Consider the following 24,856-nt stretch of genomic DNA (forward strand, 5'->3'; position numbering starts at 1 on the left):
TAGTAATTGAAAGATGTCTTGTTCCTTATTCATTTCTGTTTATGCCAGGGTTTGTATGTTCTTCTTATTAACTGTTGGTAATCCAATAACATCTATGTGCACCCATGATGTACCCGAACTCAAGAAATATTACAAAAAAGTTGGTGTATATTCTCATCTATAAAGTATGGTAGCCCTGTTCCCTGTCCTTTGACTTCCTGCTTGTTGATTATGTTTCAGTTGGCAAGCCAGATAGTGAACGTTTGAACCCAACCTCCTGTTAATGGCTGTGTATGCAATAGGCAGAATCAGTGTACGTGCTCCAGAAGATAGGTGGCCTTAGTGCCATGACTGACAGTTCTATCCTACAGCCACCGAATAAGAAGCATCTGAGGGATCCAATGGTTCTTGGAGTTCTCCATGGTTGCATCGTGAATGTTTCAGGATGGAATGTAGGGTTTTTTGTCTTTTTTATTACAAACACATACGGTTAAGGTTTTCTTCACCATTTAGTGAGTCAGTGGGGTCAAACTTAGTTAGCTCTGAATTTGTTTTCCCCAGCAAGGGCAGTTCTGTGCTCTTTTTGGCCAGTCCATTGCCACCCAGGCCATGTTCCTTGGATGTTCTTCTAGATCTGCCATTTTACTTCTTGTGTACTATAGTTGTATTATTACTGCACTTGGCTCAAATTTTCAGAATTTTTAGAATGCGACATACAAAGCAAGGTGGACAAGTTTAGTTCCAATTTAAAGTGTATATAAGCTAGTAAGTAAAAACGAATACTTATTTTCTGTCTATTGACTATTCCTTTTTATACTTTTCTTACTTGATTGATAGGTGAATTCAATTACATGTTGATTTGGTTAGAAATTCAGAGCTGTCCCGTGTCCTGTGCACACTTCCTGTTTTATCTCAAGGAGTCTAATCAGCGCCAGGGTACCTATTTTGGACTATATTGTGGAGTTGTTTCTATGTTTTAGAGATAGGAGCCTGGATGGGATTGAGTAGTTTAACAAAAGAGAAGTGGGCGTCACTGACAACACTCAATCCATAAAAATGTATTTGTTGTCAACATAGAACTTAAGAGCTGAATGCATTTCTGAGAAATCAGCAGATACTTTTCTTACAAGATCTTGAATAGAGAAATTGATAATTTAAGTTGGAGGTTCAGGAGACAATGTTAGGAATTTTGCTATGTAACTGCATTATTACTCTTTATAAAAAAAGTTTCCAATTCTATGGATGAACTTGGGGTTTAGGATTTTTGAGTGTGCTTTTTATATTCTTTTAGTTCAGTCCTGTGGACTTGCATCTTATTTTTCATGTAACTTTATGTAACCACATATAATTCACATATAATATAACTCTTGGCAGCCTGTTAAGCACAGACATCAGTTTCCAGGAAAAATGTTCACTGCGTAGGTAGATAAAGCTGTCTGCACGGATGGAAAAACTAGATAAGAGTCTAACAATTTGACATTTGTACAAAGATACTGCTTTGTTAAAGTGAATACTCCTGTATTCTGTAATCATAAAGATCACTTCTTACAAAGTAAATCTGAGCTACCCTTAAAGTTTTTAAAATAGTAACGGTGCTAAAATGCAGCCTCCGTTTTCTGTTGCCTTCACATTGATCCCCTTCTACTCATTATATCCTAGCCCCAGACTTTATTTCCAGGTTATATCAAAGTAGATATCAGTGTGCAGGTGTGCATTGGTTTGTGTGTGGTATGGGAATGAATCTTCAAGGAGAAAAGTCAACACTGTTTGCCCTGGGTTTAACTTTCAGCCACCCTCGAACACTATAGCATTGGGCTGACCAGACACAGACAGTCAGAATATACACGTGAGATCAACTATAACAGGTATTTTTTTTTTTCAGTACAGGCTTCATTAAAAAAGTAGAATATCAGACCCCCCCTCTCCTCCTGGCCATACTAAGCCCCTGCCTTCATGGGAGAGGGGCCCATAAGTGGAAGAGAGGGCTTTATTGCCCAACTTGTCCCCCCAATGGTTTGCGGGGACTATAGAAGGCTTATTAAAATATGTAAGCTCCTTTTAACCAAAGCCCCAAGATTTATGCCCCATCACCTTGGGTAATGACTACAGGGGTACACATTGCCCCTTACCCATTCCCTATAAGAGTTGAAAAGGAAAACTAGATATTCCTACTGTGACATTCTTCTTTTGCAGCTAAGAAGTTAGTGTTTTCAATTGAATTTGTCCTTTTGCAGTTAAAGGATCAACACTTCTCCCTGGTTTTAGCATTAAAGACCCCTAGAACATGAAACCACTGATTAGCATACGATCTTACATATAATACAAAGTTGTAAGGATTTTTGACCCCCAGTTTTAAAACACTGGAATATTCCCTAGAGAGCCAATTCACTTAACTATATTCATAATGTATTAGTAATAGCTGGTAATCCATAAATCAGCCACTGGAACGTTAACATTTCCTGTAAAAGTCTTTCCTTCAGCCGCCCCTCTTTTCCCAGTGGATAATATTAGGTGGGGGAGAAAGCTGAACCAGCCATAGGAGTGGGATAATCCACTTTAACATTTGAATCACTATTAATAAATATATAATAGCATCTCAGTGTAACATTGCTGAGCATGATATTTTCACAGCTTGATGTGATGTGGACTCAGAAATCAGATACAGAGAAATTCACCAGTTTTGTGTTTAATATTACCATATATTTATGTAGTGCCAAAATATTATGAAGAGCCCATAGTCATGTCACACGGAGAAGCTCACAATCTAATGTCCTTATCATAGTCATATTCCAATGTCCCTGACATAATCAATGGGCAATTGTAAGGGAAGGCCAATTACCCCACCAGTGTCTAATGAGTGTGGTGCCAAATTATAACAGACCGGCTTGCATAATTGTGAGTGACGTGCACATGTCCATCTATCACTATGACACCCTTTGCGGCTTTGTGTCTGCTTTTCTCCCTCCTTGTGATAAATGCTTGCCTCCTAATGAGCGCTGATGATGAATTCAGTGCTGCAGCCCGAGGAAGATTTAACTTCTAATGAGATAACGAGTTTGGAATCGCAATGGGTCCCTTCATGATATTCCTCCTCCTTCGCACTGCACCTCATCCATCATTGAGAACACACAGCATTATAACCCAGGGAGAGAAGACTAAGCTTCAAGGAGCTGCTTTCTAAAATTCTCATGTTCCCAAAACCACTTGGCATAAAACTCCACCTTCTGCACCATTACATTACCAAGCATGAAAAAAGCATATTTTTTGCATCCATCCGTATTAGAATGTCAAGCCTAGGCCAAGGAAAGTTGGTTTAAATCTAATCTGCTGACTTTTGCAATTTTAATGAACCACTTTTGCATATTAGTGGAATGGAAGATGCAGTCATACAGGAACCTCATCTGAGCATGTATGTAATTCTCATGCAAACACTTCTCCTACCTTCTATGACCATTTGACCATTGAACATCAAAATGGAATTATGCTGTAGCTGGAATCATATGCTGTAGAACAAGCTATTTATCTGAGATTAAACTATGAAACATTCAAATACATTTTTCCCAGATGACTAGCTACACTTAGGGCCTGATTTATTAAGGATCCCCAAGATTGGAGATCATATACTATCATTGAAGAACCTGGGTAATCTAGCAAACCTGGAAAATCATTTCCTTTTAGTTGACCAATGTTTTCAATTTCAACCAAATCCATTCCGAGTTTGCTGGATCACCCAAGATTTTTCCAGGATACTCTATATACTCCAGTCTTGGAGTGCTTTAATAATTCAGGCTCTTTGTGTAGACTTGCCGTTAAAACATTGTACATTAAATCCCATGTCATATGTTCCTCCTATGATTTAGTACATTGTTCTTATCGCAAACAGAGCAGATCATTTTCACTTCTTCCAAACCCCTTCTGTGACAGCTGAATATTTCATAAACTTGTAATTTAACCCAATTCAGCCAACATAATGAATGGTGGGGCAGAGTTGCAACTTGCAACTTTTTCCACTTTTATGGTCAATCGGGGACATCAAAATATACAGCAGGGTAAAGTGATTGATGGTTCTTCTTCATTTAACTCCATGTCTATTGAATGACAGTCTTGTCAAGGCATGAAAAATTTACTTTCAAGCCTAATGACCCATTGATTACCCAAAAGCTTAATTACAAGAGTTGTCAAAAGTATGAATTAGTACTGTGCAAAGTCTAGAAAAAGAGCACAATGAAAAAGAATTGAATGTGAATTGAACAAGTGCTTTTCACATACATACCAGGCATCAACAATATCTGAAGTTCTCTTCTTCGGACACACTAAATTTAAAAAAATGAAAGAGCATGGATACAACTAAAATCCACTCCAGGTCTTCTGAGACTAACATACAAAGGCAACAAAACCTTAGATCTCACAAAACAGATGCAGTTGGAACTTTAGGCATAGGAGTTCCTTGGCACCTTCACCTACCAGACATCCAGCTGTTTGTTTCACCATGTTCTTTTTAAATGAATCCTAAATGGGAGTATCTGACTTATTACAATTAGTGAGTGCACTTTCCATGGCTCCAAAAAAGAAAGATGCTTTTAACCTTTTGAAAGTTTCTCACCAATAATAAATTAAATAATATGAAATTAAACTACCCATGCTGGCTTTAGCAACCAGATCCTTGGTGTCAGATTTGCATCAGCTAGTTAAAATGCTGCATTTAGCCGTTCTCAACTTGTTTCTTTCCCCTAGAAAATAGTGGCAATGAAAAAGAGCAACTCTAAACTTGAAAGATTTAAACGCCAATTAAATAATAATCTGAAAAGATCAATACAAATAACATCAAGGAACTAAGACCCATCATTTATTGTATGCATAAACAACAAGTCTAGGTTAGAAGGGTTAGAATGGACTTTTCTTGGGAGAATACATAAATCCTGGGAGATGCCAATAAACTGAAAGCCCCCTATTGTTTGCTATTTTCCTCCGCCTCTTAGATTGTAAGCTCTTTTGAGCAGGGTCCTCTCCTCCTCCTGTGTCATTATTTTAATTTGTCTACCATTTGCAACCCCTATTTAAATGTAGAAGGCTCTGTAATCAGTTGGCACTTTATAAATAGAGTATAATAATAACATAAATAATGTTGTCCTTATTTTTTTAGACTAGAACATGTGTATCTAAACCCAAAGTAAAATTCAATTTTATTGCAGCTTACCAGTCCTTGCAGCCCCATGATAATGTTTATACAGCATTCAAAAGTGTAAGGAAAGAAAGCTAACCTTGGATGTAATAGCTGTAATTATTTTTTTTTCTTTACTTTTACATGATAATCCCACAAATACTATGCTTTATGTCCAGTGATAGCTACACTAATTCTTCCCCTGTACCCGGGGACAGAGCCATGATTGCCACAGGCTGGGCTACAAATTTCTTGGCTTTTGTTCATTTCTTTTACATGGCTACAGAGAAAGAATGAGATGGATAGGCAAGTTTGAAGACTTGTTTTGAGGGTTTGTTAAAAAGTGTTTAAAGTAGTAGCAAGCTTTCATGAACAATGGGAAAGAATTTTAGAGAGTGAGGGCAGCTCTAGAAAAGTCTTATAGCCATGTTGGAAGAGGTTATGAGTGAGGAAGTCATTAGTAGGTCATTGGTGGAGCAGGATGGATGGTTGGGGTGTATTTATCTGTATGTTGTATTGGAATCTTGGCCGAGGATTGTCTCGTTTTACTAAAACACATTAGCATACATTTTTTCATGATGCACAATACAAGTAAAATAACATCCTTTTCTCATTGTTTTCAGAGTGCCGACAGACACAACAGTTATTATCTCTGTATCATAAAACATCAGAATAAATATTGAAAAGGCATCAGTGTGTTTGTGCCAATTTCCATATAACTCAAATATCTAAAAAGGTTTAAAGGATTTGCTTTTTTCAAATATATCCTAATAACCAAAAAATGGAACCAAAATAATTAGCCTCAGCTAGCAATTCGGATATTTACAAATACTTAGGTTTTAGAGTATCTATGGATGAACATAACCTTGCGTGATCCATTCAGTCCACAATCAGTGATGGAAATCACTTTTGTAGTTTCCTGTAATATTTGAATTTCCTAATGCCCATTTATTTATTTACAGCAGCAATTTAGAGAACACTTTGAGCTCTATTTATGAAGCAGGAATATTGATATTCCTTAATACATTCCCTGGTAGAGAATCAATTACTGCTATTGAAACACATGCACCTGGACACAACTCCACCAAGGAATGTTTGTGTGAATGTCAGATTCCCTGCTTTATCAATAGAGCCCTTTAGTAAATACATAGAACCTTTCAAGTCAATGTATTTGGGGAATTACGCATAGATAACTTTTAAACTCTATGTAAATGATGCCCTGGTGAGATTCATGCCTAGTTATCTGAGCTATAAGGAAAGAAAACGACTTATTCGCCATGTTGTCTCACAGTACATACGTTTGTCAAACTTGGCATAGTCTGTTTTTTTTTTTTACAAATGTTAGCTTGCGTGTCATACTACCACAGCCTTTATCAACATTTTTACCCCATTAAACTATTAAAATATTGTTCAGGATTTGAAGAACACCTACTAAGACCATATGTGGTCAACTGAGAAAATAAACCTTACATTGGTGGTCAGTGGAAACAAATGCTCCTCTAGAGATAGCTAGAAAGAGCTTTGGTGTTATAATACTGACTCTGCCAGGTGGAATTGGCCAAGAAATCAAATGGTAAGTCAATCAGCCAAAGTTCAAGGAAACCCTAAAAACCTCTGCAAGAACCCTAGGGTCCCACAGATTACTGGATGAGAATGACTGTATAGCATTGACCTATTCTATAAGACAACTCTAACTTTTATCCTAGATCAGTAGACTGTATAAAGACTGTTACACGATTATTTGTCCTTTTATTCTTTTTATGAAGAAAATATAGATTGTGCCCTAAAGAGACTCCTCTTTAATATCCAATGAATAGAGCAGAAATACCTCTAATTCCTTCTAGTACCCTCTTTCTTTCTACATTCACAGCAGTTCCACTAGTGGCTGAAAGTCTTCATTAAATTATTGTTTTGGTTTATAGAAGAAAACATAAAGTGCAAAAGAAAGTGTCCACAGAAGACGATCAATTTCCATTCTATACTGGTCAAGGTTCAGCAAGGTTATTTCTGCTTGGTATAGGTTATTGCGCTTTGCGGTTCACTTTTGACTCACAACTCTCTTATAAGATTATATTTTAAATGTGACATAAGCCTAGAAAAGGTTTCATATTTTTTAAAGTTATATGATAAGGAGACAACTTCTAGAAACCACAGTACTTGATATCAACTACCAATAAGTACACTGGGAAATCATGTTCTATTCATTTCACATAGCAAGTCACAGTAACTTTTTTTATTGCTGTCTGTTTAATTTCTGCCTGACGTTCTTCCTGTGCACTTAATCCTCCATGAATTGAAAGGGATTATTAGAGGTGTGGGGTTAAAAGGATTTGAGGATGATAGGAAGTGAAGTAAGACAGCTGCTGGGAGCTCTCAGATGACACATGGAGGACTTTTTCCATTGTTCCTCTTGTGTGTGGCACTGGCAGAAACAAGCAGCGTTGCTAAATCCCATCGCCTGGCTGTCACTTTGTTTCAGCTTTCTCTGTACGCAATGTCTTCATCATGTGTTACAGGTTAGTCATTTCAATTTCACCCTCCTTAGATTTGAGACTCAGTTTTTCTCAGTCTTACTCATCACCTTGTTACTCTCTTTGTATACTCTTTTTATTAGTCATGAGTTACAGATGTGTATGACGGGAGTGACAGCTAGGCCCCATCAAAGCCCCCTGTAAACTGTTATCTCTGACTGCAAGGGAAATCATTGAGTTAGCTCTATTTATGCCTTACTTTTTCAGATATTATTTTATGTTGACCAGACATAAGAGTTATGATCATTCTGAAACAATCAGACCCTTCGATCTTGACACTTCTAGCTCCTGACCCAACATTCTCACCCTGTGTTCATTGCATGCCAGGTGATACCATATTGCTGTCCAGGTACCAATGCTAATGTACTGTGAATACGTTATATTTAACTTTTTCCTGTCTCCCTCCCCCTTTTTTTTTCCTTCTAAATTCCTTCTTCCTACTATCACTGTGCCATAAAGCACTGCCCAAGATGGTCAAAATGTTAATATTGCCTTATGTGATATATTAATGCGGGCAATGGACAGAAATCACAATGGCCAGAGTTAAACAACAGATCTACCAATATATGACAATAAGTATGACATCTATGTATTTAAAAAAAGGAAGCTCATACATATTAGCACTCTTCAATAGGAACATCTTGAGCTTTGCTATTGAGCTTCTACTGCGTCAGTTCTGCATTTGTTCAAGTCATCCATCAATTCATAACACAAAATACATATATGCTAATACATAAAATATATATATTGGTATTAATAATAAAAATAAAGTAGCAGTAGCATATAAATCAGGTACAGATATAAATCAGGGGTAAGGTACAACTGATACCTAAGACAAGGGGCCACTACTCATGCTACACCATACAAAGGATTCGTATTAAGGAGCAGCTACCCACCACAATAGTTAAATATGCGGAGGCCAGCTCCTTCTATCCCCATAGTCCTGATTTTCCCAGCTAGATGCCACATAGATTCTAACATTACACACAGAACACCAGTAGTGAAAGATCCACATCAAAATCCAATCTAATAAACTAATTTACTATTTTTTTCTATTTTTTTCAATTGTTTCCGCACTTACTCTTACCTTAGGTATGAACAACATTTCACTTCATTGTGAATATTTCACTTATTGTGAATGGAGATTATTCCCAGTCTCCTAACAGTATATTACAGTCTTTACTCAATTTGAGCCAACTCTCCAAGGGGAACATGGACAACAAAGTTGCACTCCTCTGTGCAGTAATCCTGTAAACCCTCCACATTGTGTTTGGTTTTACTCAGCCCAGGGCAAAACTCCTCTGTGCTCCTCAATTCCCAACCATAATTCTCCTCTCGGAGGTCATGTTCTTTCCTAGTTTTTTTTAAATTATGTCCTATCCTGTTAATAAGCCAAACCTTAGAATACTCCATAAATGGCTTCCAAATAAAAGATAACACTAACTATAACTTAACACACCCTTACACAGACTTTTCCGAAAAATACCACGATTCAGCACAAGACCACAGCTACTAAAAGAGATAATTTGAATATAACTTGAAATATTTTATTTTTATAGTGTTAGTTTACTTTTTTATTACTTTTTAATATCCATGTTAGCTCAAGAAATACAAAAAAGTCAAATACCAACAAAGTGCAAAAGATGAGGAAAAAAAAAGAACAATTTGCAAAGCAGCATGCGAATATTTATGTAAAATATGCAAATACAGCAAAATTAAAGGTTATTTAGCTGAAATCAGTTATTTCTTGACATAATTCTGCAGGTATCTGTCTATTACTTGCAGCTTTCAGAAAATCATGTATTTACTTAGTCAAGGATGGGCAGTGATGCGCTTCATATTACATCAATTTATAGCAGTGGAAACTGTGAAAGATGATTGCTTATTGGCTGAAGATCAGTCCACCCAGACAGTAATATTTTAATTATAACTTGAAGCTATTCTTGTATATCTTGGTTACCTAAACAGTGAGAACTCCCAGTATTTATTCCTGAATCTGCTCGCTTTCACCTGAGAGTGTTCTTGCTTACTTTTTTGTGTTCCAGCTAATTTTGTTGCTTTTTCAATATATATAATGTATAAAATAAGTAGAATATAGAAGAGGGAAACCCTAGCATGTCAGGTCACTGCAGACGAGAACACTTGGTACCATATGGTGATTGATGAAGTGAGCCATGGCAGTAGAGACAATGGAAGTGGCTTTTTTGTGCCCGTTGCAATAGTACAAGAGGTAAAAGAATGATCCACACCAAAATCCAACTTAATAAACTTATTCACTTGAAATCTACATTTTCTATTGTTTTCCATTTCCATTATTTTTTCCACACTTGCCCTTAGCTACATTCTAGGAAGGCGCTCCTTTGGGAATTGTTCTCAGCTTCTTAGCAGTACATTACTCCCCGTTGGAGGCAATTCTCCCAGGAGAATATGGACAACAAGGCTGCATTTTCCTTGGGGGATTGGGGGGGGAGTAGAATATACAAGAGGAAGGGTGAAAACTCTATAATAGTTATCAAGTCATAGCAGGTCATTGCCGACCAGAGAACTTGGTTGCAGTGGATGCCCCGATGGCAGTACGGATATTGAAAATGGCTTTTCTGTGCCCGTTGCAATACTTATTATTGGCAGTTAAAGAAATGGGAAGGTCAAAATTTCTGCCTTGCCCAAAGCCCCTATCTGCCCTAATCTGCCTCTGGTGCCAACCCAGGAACGTGGCCAAAGGATCTCATCAAAGTGTGGAAAAAAGATAAGAAATGGTGGATGGTATATTCAATTTATATCAGTCATACTGATGACCAGAATGTTGATCAAAAATACCCAGCTATCTCTAATTTGTGAAGTCATGATTTACAACCAATAAGTGAATAATGGGAAGGAGCTTCCAATGTAAAGGGAAGATGATCCTCCTTGCTAGTTGCCACACCTAAGCTAGAAGCTGGACTGCTCACTTCCTAAAAGGGTACATAGAGTTCTGCAGATATTTTAAACAAGATTCTGCAAGTTGTAGTCCTTTAAAATCTTAATGAATCCATTTTACATTTTGCAGCTGTCAATAAATTCAATGCACATTTCCATTTTATGAGCTTGCTCATTAAGAAGCTTTTGCTGAATTTCTTACCGCGGAGGGTGACCAGATCTATAGAGATCAATAGAATGTTGGAACCATTATTCAACCAGCTTTGTTCAGAGATTCCTTTTAGCTGTGCTGAACTGACCATTACATCTGCTGAAGCCCTCCCTCCTGACTCACCTCTGCCTAAATGGGGCCAAAGCAATGTGTTACTTGCTATAAATACAGAATAAATAAATGATACATAGAGATGAAGAAGAATTATAAAACCTGGATGTTTCTGTATATTTAATTGTTTTTTTTTTACGATAAACGTATTTGTTTCTCTAATATGTTTCTTATCTGCCAAGTATTGTTGCATCCTTTTTGCTATTCTGCAAATGAAATATTAGCAGAACTATTTGTTGGAAAATTGCCATCCAGGTTTATATTTGATGCACCATAAAGCAAAGTATAAGTGCTGTACTGGGGTGCTGAAACCAAACTCATGCTAAATTGCTTGCCATGATTTGGTTTAAAATGCAACATATGGTAACTCGGTGTAGAAATATGGATTTTAATGCAAGGTCATTAAAACCGCAATGCATATCTACTGTCCACCGCAATGCACATACTGTGTTCTTTGCAGTGTTATGCTTGTAAATTGGTGTTGGACTTTTTATTAATTGTGAGGTGACCAATTTTTTTTCAATAGACTACCTAGTGCAACATATTTTGACACATGCCTGCATCGCAGCCTACTATGTGAATGAGCCCTAAAACTTACAGTTAGCTTTTAGGCAGTTTTATTGAAGCTTTTAAAGCAATCCACAGATCTAGTTTGGGAGTGTTACACATAGACGATAATAGGCATGTTGTCTGCTAGCATATTCAGTGAGCTTTAGAAGAATCCAGAAGGCTTCCAAGTAGTACCATGAAGTGCTGAAGCCTTACTGAAGCCTTCTAACTGCTTTCTATACATGCTTCTTTTATACCGTCTGAAATCCAAGTGAATAAAGCTTCATGGATAGTCATACTTTGGATTTCTTTGGTGGAATGATGGTGGCCAGCAGTACTACTTAACCAAACCGTCTTCAGCCAAAAACTAAAATGCATGTAGTATACAGGCTTTACTAAACCTTTAATATTTTGGTAATGTTCACAATTACCTGTTGACCCTTCCAGCAAACCTCACAACTTTTGTAGATAGGGAAGAGGGGACACTTTTTAGCTCAAAGTATGTAGGCAAATGGCATAACTCTGCTATGCCCCTATTTTGTGGACCATATAAAATAAGCACCCCAAGCAATATTGACTTTTTTTCACAACCACGTTTTCATTATAGTAGCATTTCAAAATACCAAATGGAACAATTTAGAAGCTGGATGAAGTTTTGCTAAAAAAATAAAAATAAATAATACACTTTTATAGGAAAGAGTTCAGGAGGACTTCAATTGTCCCTTTAAATTAGGACAGCTGGGAGGTATGAAACAATAAGGTTGGAGATGAAAGGGCCATATCAGGTTTCAGCAAACTTTGGCGCATTGGGCTTTTTAATCTGGCTCACTTTTACATGTAATTTATATCAGCTCATACAAACACTCCATCCGGGCCCCTGAGCCAAAATGTTTGCCCACCCCTGGCTAGATGATCCTAGATGATCTTCACCCAGGAAATGATAGGGATTACATTTAAATTGTTGCAGTTTCTAATGCACATTGTGAAAATCTCACAGTGAAATCAATGTAAGCCATTTCAGTACAGTAGTGGAGCCTTTACAACCATGCAGGGCTGGAGTTCGGCTTTACCAGAATCCCTATCTTTCCAGGATTCCTGCAATTGTGTAAAGAGCCAAAACTGAAATTGCTAACTTCAGTATAGATTCCAAATCCTCAGACCAGTGACAGGCTGTTTCCGATTTTATTCCACACAGATGTTTGTAGCAGAGCCTGCTGTCCTTGTAGAGCTTATTAACACAGCATCATTTTGGAACTGCTCACGTAGCATCAACAAATACATTTACATCCCATTAGCAGACAGTATGTAGCTGTTTATTTCTGTACACTGGAAGCTGGGGAAAATTTCATCAAAGATTAGAGCGCAGAACTGCTGTTGTGAAATGTTTACACGTTTATTGTACCCAGCCAAAATCAGAGACCTAATGTATGTCTGAATGGTTATGTCCTATCACATGGACCTCACCTCTTTGGTCACCAATTATGTCTTATTATAGTCAATTAGGGCTCAGTTTATCTTCTCCTGTCTTTAACATGAGGCTTTTTTTTTATAATAATGCAAGTGCATAGTCTATAGGGATGAACACGATTTGAAAAATGTAAAATAATAAATGTACTTCAACAAACTGTCCTTCCATGGTGCCTTCAGCTTAATGTCAGCCATAGTCATATGTCATTACCATAGTCCAAAGCCATCTTTGGAGGGAAGCCAATTAATCTATAAGTATGCTTTTTAGGATTAGGGTGAAAGCCCTAATAGTGCCCGGGGGTTTGCAGTGGAACTGCAGCGGAACTCTCAATGGAGTTTCTCAATTGTGAGTTTATCTGCAGTTTAGTTCCCACGGTCACCGTGCTGATAACATCTTAATCAGCAGTTCCACTGCAATCCCCGGGCACTAGAGGTTAATTAACCTCTAGGGCCCCAGGATCACAGTGGATTCTCAGGGCTGCATTCGTTAATGTAGCCCTGGGAATCCTGGATGCAATCCCCAGCACTAGAGGTTAAATGGGGACAAGTCTCCCCATTCAAAACCTCTAGTGCTCTCTGATTGGCTGAGGAAGGCTTTCCTCAGCCAATCAGAAAGCCCTAGAGCTTTTGCACACCAAGCTGATTAATGAATGCAGCCAGCGCTGCATTTTTTAAAATTTGATCTTGTTTGGAGAGTTTACACCGGCCGTTCTCGCTTAAACTCGGTAAGCGAGAACGGCCAAATCCACAGGGAGATCAAGTTTTAAAAACTTGCTCGCTCATCCCTATTCTCAACAGCTTCTCATATTTTTCCTCTATAGTTATATTTCTGGCTTTACGCACATATGCCTAAAGGTGGTCAGATGAGACCAAAAACAGATGTGATAAGTATAATCACACTTATTCAAAATAGCATTTTAATACATCTTTGTTCAGGCCTCATCCAGGGTCTATTATCTTGGCTAAGATGTAGGCTCAAAGATTACAGTCTTGAAAATCTGTTCAACCTTGTGACTTACTTCACAATTCCAATCACTGGGTGAGGAGATTTCAGAAAAGATTCTACTGCCTGTAGCAGACTGATCACACCATTACAGCCAAGGCAGAGTCTTTTTTTCAACTACTCTTTTTCTTGTGATTGTGATATGTCAGGAATCTTTTTATTCATACTTTTTTCATGCAGGTCCACTGTACATTTGTAAAATGCCCTCAAAGTGGCCCAGATCATGCTAACAATTTTAGGGCCCATTTATATCTATGTGATGTATAAATGCACATGTGTTCTGTTGCTCTGTAATATGTGTTGCATAAAGGTACTCCACTGAAAAGTATTTTTTCTAGTACAACACACAGGTATGTTGCCTTTAAAATGACACTCCAACAACTTTTTTTTAGCAGATGAGAATTAAAGCAGCTGCCATGTTTTTTCTATTTTTTTCCATCCCTGAGACACAACATTAGTGGGAATTCTCTTATAGACAGTTGTTATGGGAAAAAGTCCTATTGAAACTTATAAAACTTTTGTGACGGGGATATGGCGCCATGTCAATGGCTACTGGGCAAACAGAGAAAACTGGGGACAATATCACGGATAAAAACATATAATTAAAAATCCAACACCTGCACCAACACCTCTTGCCTCTTTGTATGACAGGAGGGGGCACTGCCAGCAGTAATGGTAAAGCATTCCTAAACTTAGACAATGGCCTGTACACCAGGATGAAATATCTTCAAATCTGTGCCGAGGTCATTTTCTAAAACCTTGTACAGATGCTTAATGACTGTTGCTACAAACAACCGTTAGTGATCGTTTTGGGTGACGGTTTTACAAATGATGGCTAAACAAAACATGCTATTCATCTACTGCTGAGCAGCCCGTGCTGTTCTATGGAGAGGGGAGGTAGAGGACAATAGATATCATTAGCAGTCGGTCATTTAGTGATCCCGTACTGCAGATTGTTAAACGACATTGTGGGACACCGGTACAAGTGCAAGACGATAAACATTTGTCTTGGCCGCCAAAAGTCAAGCATCTGTGTGGAGCTTTGGTTTGAGTAATGACAACCTGGCTGAGATTTTAATCTTTAACACTTTATTCAAAGCAAAAAAAAAGAGATATAAAAGAGTTATTAAGTCAACTTTACATTCAATATTCATGGCGAACATTTTAATCTTTGCCACTTTTTCTGCAACCATTATAGATTATCTTTAATTGCTCTTCCTTTAGTCAACCCAAGAGTTGCCTAGTCGATAAGAAGAGGGCACAGCCACCAGCCCTGACCAAAATACATTTTTTCAATCACAATTTTTCCAATCACAATTTTTTTTTACATTTTTCCAATCACAGTTCTCTTGCTTAGGTTGTTGCTCCTGCTGTTTCCTAATGTGTTTCCTATATGTAGTAATTGTTCATCCATGGGAGATTAAGTTTGTTTAAGCCAAAGATTTTAGAGGTTCACGGGTTAATGAGCGAGGCTACCCTCCCTTCTTTTTTTTCACCTCCTTTAGGAGTGGAGACAAGGCTAGCAGCCAAGGTTATTTATAGACCTAGCTTGTGCTGTGCGGGCAGTGCATAATGCCTTGCGGCTTTCTCTCAGACAGACGCTATTGAACTGAATTCTAGGGCTTCCCAGGGTGCTTTGTGTTACCGCTAAGAACCTTAGCAAGAGCTCAGGCTTAAGGTAACAATAAAGGCAGGATTAGGTTGTTTTGGCATATTACAGATACAAGGCTCTTTGCAGTTATTTTTCTTGTCATGGATACTTTATGTTTTAATAGCACATTGGTTTATTAATAGTCATTTGTGAAAGAGATTTCCCACTGTTTACTGCGCATCGGTCTTGTGAAGAGGCAGTTCACATAATTTAATGAGAAGCTTGTCATTTTGTTACTTTTGTGTGGACAGACTTCAATTTATTTTAGTAATTTCAGAGCAGCCACATGCTGGCTGTAGGAGTTTGGGAACCTGTAAAGGGTAGCAGTATACAAACTGTACTTTTTGCAGAATGGGTTCATGTTAAAGAAAGTATAATAATGTTCATGGGTAAACATGTGAACTGTCGAGAAGATAATAAGAGCAGAAGGTGCCTAAGTGTTGGTACCCCATTTTCTGCTTTGAGGCACTGAGGTTTTTGCCATTATTATGTATGTTGGTAGTCTATACAAAACCAATTAGCATGTTAATATGTATATTACAGTAGAGAAACTTTTGAGTTGTAACTTCTGTCCATGGTTCTCTGGATTTTCTCTCAATTCCATTCTGGTGAAACCACTGTAATTGTCCCTTTCTTATTTCCTTAGGCATCCAAGGAAGGAATAAGCATTAGGATCTTATATTAGCTGTCCATAAAAGTAGTCATAAAGGGCCCTCCTTCTTTTAGGTCAAAGTTTGAACAAGAATCAGATCATTTAGACTGACCTGATTCTTGTTTGCTACTTGAATTCTGGGTTAGGTAACCTCCAGGCCAATATGTCCCAGAACTTTAATACCCTCCCTATGTTTGTGTGGATTTCCATTAGGGGCTGTAGATTTACTCCAAATAGCCAAAAATGATCATTGGTGTCAGTGAAGCTGAAATGGGAGTCACAAATTTCTCTAACAACCTCTGGAGGTCCATGGAACCCTGGTTGGGAAACTTGTTGTACAATTTGGTGCAATACAAAATTGGGAAACAACTCCTTAGGATGGCTTGTTACCATGCACACTGGTGTATATTTGTTGGATACAACTGATCCTTTTTATTGACAACATGTAAGGAAAATTTGATTGTCCATTTACCATTTGTCAAGTCAGAAGGCACAATGGTTTACCAATCTAGCTGTCACATTGTGTAATGAGGTTCCATGCAACATCATGAAGGCCCCCCTTCCCTTTTCTAATTTTCATTCTCTAAGACGATTTCTCTAGTGATGCAGAAAATGATTTTCCTCTAATAGCAATCATATAGAGGATTCAAGTCCATATGTTAGGCCAAGCCTATTTACCAAACATTAGAATTACCCACAAAAGTTTCTCTGTAGTCAGAGATTTCTGGGCCCAGTAGTAGTTTTATTATTGCTATAGTTATACCCTTGGTAGAATGGGAAGATGTCATTCATGAAAACCATATGAGATAGAATTGATGCTCTTCTTTACTCTACTTTAAGATCATTAAAAAATGATAATGGGGGATTATTTATTTAACACCATCTTGGGGTCTGCAAATATTTACATATCACAGAAATTAATTGAACACTTCTCACAGGTCTGGATATAATATATAGGACATTACAACAAAGAGCTGGATAATATAATATAGCTAGGTGTCTTCAGCACAGCAAGAAGAAACCAACTTTGTGGACAGAATCAAAATAATTGCAATATATATCACTCAATATACAACACATTTTACTCAGCTATTATTAGAAGGAGGACTGGAGCTTTGACGTCATGGAGAGCTGAGTCATTATCTGGCTTCCTGTATTTCTGGAGACTTTTCAGTTGTCACCAGATCAAAAATAGAATTTTCCCAATGGGGACTCTCCAGCAACCACGGACACTGAAGTCTCAGCTTTAACCAGCCTCATCCTTTGAGAAGTCACAAACTTTTGGTGCTCACATCATTTTTTAATGAATTTGCAATAAAGAGTTCTCAACAACCGGACAAAAAAAATATAATCCATTCCCTCAATCAATAGTAACTGTCTATGGGGAGAATACCCAAACCCTTGTTTGGACACCTTTAAGCCCAAATCAGTAGAACTCAATCTGCAAATGCAATGCGGGAGATCATTCAAGATTAATTGCAGGATTAGATAATTTAAAATTTAACTTCTCTATATATGGGATGAAAGGAAGGTGTGAAGGAAACAAAAAACAAATTAAAATAAAGATTTGGGCAACCCTGTGTTTACCATGGCTCAACCAGGGATGTGTCACAAGTCTCTCTTTTCCACCTGTAGGAATTCCTTTACATGCAAAGTCAGAAGCTGACAAGATACCATATATTGCCTCATCAGATAGTTACCAGTCCATGGAAAAAATCAAATACTTCAATAAATGTTTAGTGGTGGTGACATTAGAATTCATTCAGTATTCACCACTTTCCTGAGGATGTTGCATAAGTATGAGCAAAGGACTTCCAGAACTTGTTAAGCCAACTCCTAAATTGAAGGTTCAGCTATATTTACCTAAAAGTCAAGAATTCACATATGTCTTAAGCAGATATCCTACCTAGGATCACTTGTGGAGGGATATCTTCAAACTCTATACAGTTAAAATAACTGTGTCCAGAAAAGGCAAGGAGAGGGCAAAGGACTAATTTTGGGCATGTAGGTTCCCTGACAACCCAATACATGCACCTGCTCATATACTTTAGGATCCTCTCTGGCCAATGTCAGATGCTATGTCTATAATAACCAATACCCATGATGCATCTCTACACTATAACATTAAAAAAGAAACAATATACTGGGTTGATTATTTTTTCTAGAATGCTTTTGACCTTCTAATCACTACTTTCCTGGCTGTAGAGCTAACTGTGGCCTCAGCATTCTCCAACTCACAAACTGTATGCAACAAGTGGGGTCAGAACTCCTGATCTGAGCTCCAAGCCGGTGATTTGGAATGTATGGAAGTCAAAGGATAACATACAGAAGGAGGACAGCTATGGTATCTTACATTTTTTTCATGACAGGTTTCCATTAAAGAAATATCTTTGGTCAGTCAAAGCCATTCTTCAAGGAAAACTGCTCTTTAATGTCCGTTAGTACTGTCGATAGTTCCCTTTGAATTGATAGGTTGCATTCTTCACTACATGCACTCCAGCCACAAAATGGCATTCATGAAATGACTGCCGCACAGACAGCAGATAAGAAATATGGATTCCACTGCAATTATATACTTGCACTTGTAGCTAGACTTATATCAAAGGACTAGGAGGGAGAACGAGAGACTGACTGCTGTGAAAGCAAGGAAAAGAGGACCTGTCTTCTACAGCATCTAGTCTTGCTTGTTTAAAACTCAACCACATACAGCTTTAAAACAGATATTAGTGCAGATTTCTATTTATTAATGTATCATTAAATGTATTTTTAATACAAGTAGTGTAAGTATCTGAGTCAGACATTGTACACCAGAGCTTACATTTGCAGAGCTAAGAAGCCATTCAGTTATATTGCTACAACCAGAGATATATTGGAATAAGGAGGAAGTAAGGTGGTAGAGATATGAGATCATTAGACATCTGCTTTTCTTTGCACTGTCCACTCACATGCTGGAGGAGGTACAAGACCATAGATGTCACTTAAATTAAGCAGAGGGTCTACTGTCCTGGCAGACAGGTCTGTGATACGTGTGGGAGCCATGCAAATCTTAGGACTGAACAGACTGCCTGGATTTCAAATTTAATTTTCCAAGTACAGGTTATATAAAAAAAATCTGATAGGTTGCTCATAAATCACACTTTAGGGGTATTTAGGGGAGGCAGAGATGAATATTTAGTAACCAATAGCATGTGATTAGAGGTCGGCAGTCATTATTGTGAATACACCTAACCACAATTGGCCATTCTCTCATTGGATGTCATTGGTAACCTACAGCATATCATTGCTTTTAAAGCTGATATTTACTAAGCCTTATAATTAAATCCTGGACTGAGTAAATATCAATGTAATCTTGTTGCAGTGAGCAATGTGTCTGAAGAACCAAATAACCAAATGTGCAACTGGTTGTGAACACCCTAATGGCACATGGTACATCTTGTTCAGATTCATCATTTCAATGTTGTCATAGGGAAGTAACTATATACCAGTTAATCCTGTTAAGTAGTAAATTCTGTGCAAACTGCCACCATTTTCTTGAGTAGATATATTCCAACTACACCAAATGAAATTAGTGTATGGAATATGGAAACATAATGGATGGTGACTGCTCTCGGCTTACAAAATCAATACTTTCTTCTTTTTATTGCAAAAACTTAACTGATTTAGTCCACCTAAAAATTAGATTTCACATGAATGCATAATGAATTACTTATGCACCGGTTGGGGGGCAAGACTTAGTAACAACTCCGCCTACTTGCCAAAAGAATCTCACCTAGGATTCAGAATGTTCTGTTTGTTTCTATTACTTGAAATGAATCGGAGTGAGACTCTTCTGCTCGTTATTTGGCTTTGTAGACAGAAAGGAGTGGCTTGGTGCTGAATCCACTCAAACATATCACAAATCAGTAGGTCATTCTACCAATTAAACCTTCCTAACAAAAACAATATCAAAAATCCTTTATGAATCTCATCTTCTTTTACGTTTCCTAGACTATGAATCTCTACTTCATGATCTCATATCTCTGCTCTGATCCATCCATTGCTGTATTTAATTAACTAAGCATTAAGAGGTTACTTTAATCTTTCTTAAAGGCAAATTGACCTACTAACCACAAGAAAATCCACAAGTTAATTTGTTGGTGTTAAACCACTGAACTACTTTAATCCCCTTATTATTTGTAAAGCATGAAACAGTGACGGCCAAGGAGGAGGAAATAAAAGGAGAGTTGGAAAGAAGAGAAATTTTAAGAATATTGATGACTGATGTCAAATGAAGGAGTGGAAAGAAAGAAGGTGGGTAGTAGACATTGGGAAAACAAGACGGAGAGGGGGAACTTAATTAAATTTGACAGAAATTAATAAAGGTGGAAAATGATTGTGACAGGTAAGGGAGAGTATAGTCGGATGATACAGTGACAAGAGAAAAGTGAACCAATTCTTCATCCCATCCATTGACTGTAACATATATATTTCTTTCCTATGATAAACCTTTCATGAAGTGAACTACTTATGATCAGACGGTCATAGGCATCTGGTAGGTTCTCGATTGTCACCTCTTGAGCACAGCCATCAATCTCAGGCTGTCTAATTGTGCTTGCAGCTCTTATAGCTGTGAATTATACGGTACAGCTGGTCTATGCTGACAGCTAGACAAACAGTCTCATCTGTAGAAAGGATACCAAACCTCATCAATATCTATATGTATATGCAACCAGCAATTTAATTCTGGAATAAACATCATTTCACATTCTTTTAATTGTTCATCAATGCAATGAAATTAAATAAACAAATATTATCATTAACGATGGCGATACATCTGTCTACATGCAAACCCATTATCAAGCGCGTGTGAATATGCATTAAATACATGTAACATAGACCCAGCACGGCGTATGATCAATAATTAAATCTCACCGTAACGCAGAATATTCACTTGACACAGACAGTAAAATACAATTTCATGCTAAAATAAGAAAAGCTAATGAATTTTAAGCCATAATTATTATTATTATTTCGGTTTCAGTCATTTTACATAGTAAGCACGAAGGTTGACAATTTTTAGAAAATGTAATTTATCGGTGCATTTAATTGCCTAGGTAGATACGAAGGTAGAAAATAAGTAGGTAGAAATAAGTCTAGAGAGGTCAAATTAGATAATAACAACAAATACATCCCAAATAGAGATAGACTTTTGATATTGAGACACACAGCACACACACAAGGTACAGAACATCTATAGAGCCCCATCTATTTCTATAGCTAACAGGTGTGACACTCAATGTTTTACCCAACTTTGCAGTAGCAGTATTGAGAGAAATAAGAAAGCTGGGGACAAGAACTCACAATTTTCTCAGAAGTACCAGCTCTGGTGCCGTTGAGACCCACAAGTGATGGCAATGTCTGTGACATCCAGTTGGTGACCATTGCCATAGTGCTGAGCACGGCCCCGATTTTCAATAAGGGAACCGTCATTGTGCCACCGAGGACACCATGCTCATAGGGTTGGCATCTTCACTGCCACCCTCCTCTCCTGGAGCTCATAGGTGGGTGTCCCTTTGCGTGTGAGTGCCAAGCTCAGGCAGGCATGGAAATGCCCCTTTGATGGAGGGAGGGGGGGATAGCACGGCTGCACTGCAGCTCCTGCCTGAGTCAAACCTGGGTACAGAGTGAAAGGAGGATGATAGAGAGAGAGAAAAGGAGAACTGCTCCCTCCTCTCTGCCTCCCTGCTCTGCTTCTCCCTCCCATCCCTCCCTCCTAATGTCCCTGCCTGGGAAGCCACAGGACTGGGAAGACCCAGCTACAAGATTATCATCTATCTATCTATCTATCTATCTATCTATCTATCTATCAATTTTTTTTCTCTGCCGTTCTACTTGCTTAACTGTTTATCTATGTCTGATATCTAAAAGACTTAGACAGAAGCTCCTTTCTCCCTCTCTCATTTAGTACCAAATATGTACCTTTCGATATTTCGACCTACTGCATGGGACTAGAAAAATCACCGGAGAATGGCCTGCCTATCTATCTATCTATCTATCTATCTATCTATCTATCTATCTAGCTATCTATTCACCTGATTGACTATTAATCTATGCCTCGTTTATTCTAAAAGACTAGACAGATACCTCTTCCTCACCTCTACCTAAAACCTATTATCTGTCTTGTTCTCTTTTTATTTCTACTGCTACATATTTTTTAGCCAAGGAACTAGGAAAACACAGCTGGAGAAGGGCCCTTTGACCTGCTGGCCAACATATCAATATGTATCTACCTATATCCATCCATCCATCCATCCAGACTGTATAGAAACCTATCCAAGTTTCTATACAGTCTAAAACTAAGACTCATTATCAATATCTATCTATCTATCTATCTATCTATCTATCTATCTATCTATCTATCTATCTATCTATCCCTCTATCTATCTATCTATCTATCTATCTTCTATCTATCTATCTATCTATCTATCTATCTATCTATCTATCTATCTATCTATCTGTCTATCTTTCCATGCTACCTATTTAACTATTTATATATGCCTTGTCTACCCAAAGGTCTAGAAGACAGATACCTCTCTTTCCCCTCTATTTATACCCAAATATATGTATTATGCTCTTATTCTTTTCACCTGATACCTATCTTTTAGCTATGTGACCAGGAAGACACAACAGGAGAAACGCTATTTGACCTTCTACCAATATATTAATGTCCATCTATCTATCTATCTATCTATCTATCTATCTATCTATCTGTCATTTATTCCATTTCTTTAACTATTTATCAATGTCTTGTCTATCCAAAGGTCTAAAAGACTCAGGCAGATACCTCTCCCTCCCCCTCTACTTATAACCTAATAGGTCTCTTGTTCTCTCTTGTTTTTCCTCTGTTATACATCTTTTAGCCAAGGGCTAGGAAGACACAGCTGGAGAACTGGCTCTTTGACCTGCTGCCCAACATATCAATATCTATATATCTATCAATATCTATCATCCATTCTATCTATTTAATATATATCTCATTTTCTCCTATGCAAAGGTCTAAAAGATTCTTCACTGTTCACGTAGAAGAATATGTCTTTCTATCTTCTATTTTATTAATATTTTATCTGTGTATCTTTATTATCTGATCCTAGTTTATCTATAATATGTTTTTCTATTTATCCTTCATTCTCTCATCCACCCATAAGTCTGTCCACACTTTTTCACACTTTACTTTTTAATTTCAATAAATAATGAAAAGACCCTCCGTATAATTATAACCAAGCAGTACAAACCCCATACCTATGATAATAAGTGCAATCAATCAGACATAAACTCAGGGTAAGCAGGTTGGTAATAAATTAATTAACTGGTTGCTGTGGGTCATACCAATTTACAATGCACTTTGCAGTTCTCAGAAAGCCATTCTACAATTCAGCACCATGGACAGCTCCGAATTTTCTTTAATACAGAAAACATATCTCTCACAAGGTTTTCCCCAGCAGTAAGGAAAAGTAAGTCTTCAAGCCAGAAATATGGAAAGTGCTATTGCTGACCTCCTTCTGAAAATGGTAGGTGATACACAACACTCTGCTGATTTGGAAGGTCCTTACATGGACACTTATTTCTTTAAAACAAAAGTTTCCTGTGAAGAGACATTGTCATATTGCCTATGCAGAGAAAATGTATAATGTATTTTCCCAAATATTCAAAAAACTCCACTTGCTTGGGCTCCCTCGCCATACCTTCCTAATTTACAGCTGGCATTGAATTTAATAATGCAGTGGTGGAGTGGGGGAGTGTGTCATGTGATAATGAGGGGGATGAGGTCACATATTCTGCTATACTCAGAAGTACTAAATATTTTGATTATAAAGTAAACATTGTTAAGGAACATGGGTAAGGTGGGCGTAAGAGATTGGGATCTTTAAGGATATAATGATGCTCATTTACCAAAATAGTTTAGGCTTTTCACACAATAATTATCACTTTAGTAAAAAAGCATATTCTTGATTATTTTCTCTTTCACATGTTTAGATAAGTGAATAATCACACATCTAGTGTGTGAAAATATTCATCTCATCGGTAAATCAGCCTCATTGTCTCTTTGCCCGGCATGGGTAAGGCAACGGGGTCTCTTTAGGTACAATCCAAAAAAAAGTAAATAAGCTGTAAAGGCTGTGTACTTCTGTCTACATTTTGTATTGGGACGTGCTGTATCTCAGCAAAGATAATGATCTACATCAGCCCTCTATATCTCCACAAGGCTGCTTGAGACAACAGGATTTCTGATATCCCAGTGATCTAATTTTGAATACATACAGACCGTGAAATCTCAGAAAAAAAGGAAACCCACCTGAATTTAGCAATGAGATTCAGATTTCAGAACAGGGATTTCTCAAACTCAAATGTTATAACAAACCGAACATAAGCTGGTAATTTGTAAAAAGGTTTGTGTCTTTACCAACATTTCTTGGCTTGTTGCATTTAAAATGAACCTGTGATATATAAGGCGAAGCAACAGGTAAAATTGTATTATTTTCCTCAACCACCAAAGCTGTGCATATGCATCTTTCTTTTGCTTCTAAGATGTTCTTTTTATCAACAAAGCAAAGCAAAGTCCCTATAGGCTTCATATCAGTCTAATTG

At 37.6% G+C, this 24,856-nt stretch overlaps 1 protein-coding gene across 2 annotated transcripts in view; it reads right to left on the minus strand.

Annotated features, from left to right (window-relative positions):
* Nucleotides 1–24,856, minus strand: part of OLFM2 (olfactomedin 2) — a 184,795-nt gene that overhangs the window by 58,588 nt on the left and 101,351 nt on the right. The window contains exon 1 of one of the 2 annotated variants that reach the window (XM_072399649.1): nucleotides 21,572–21,889. The exons of the other annotated variant lie outside the window; for it this stretch is intronic. Coding sequence (XP_072255750.1) covers nucleotides 21,572–21,700 — 129 coding nt within the window. The 5' untranslated portion in view covers nucleotides 21,701–21,889. Of the gene's footprint in view, nucleotides 1–21,571; nucleotides 21,890–24,856 lie in introns of those variants that run through there. 2 annotated transcript variants of the gene reach the window in all.

The sequence above is a fragment of the Pyxicephalus adspersus genome, chromosome 2 (assembly GCF_032062135.1).
Source record: "Pyxicephalus adspersus chromosome 2, UCB_Pads_2.0, whole genome shotgun sequence".
Taxonomy (NCBI): Eukaryota; Metazoa; Chordata; class Amphibia; order Anura; family Pyxicephalidae; genus Pyxicephalus; species Pyxicephalus adspersus.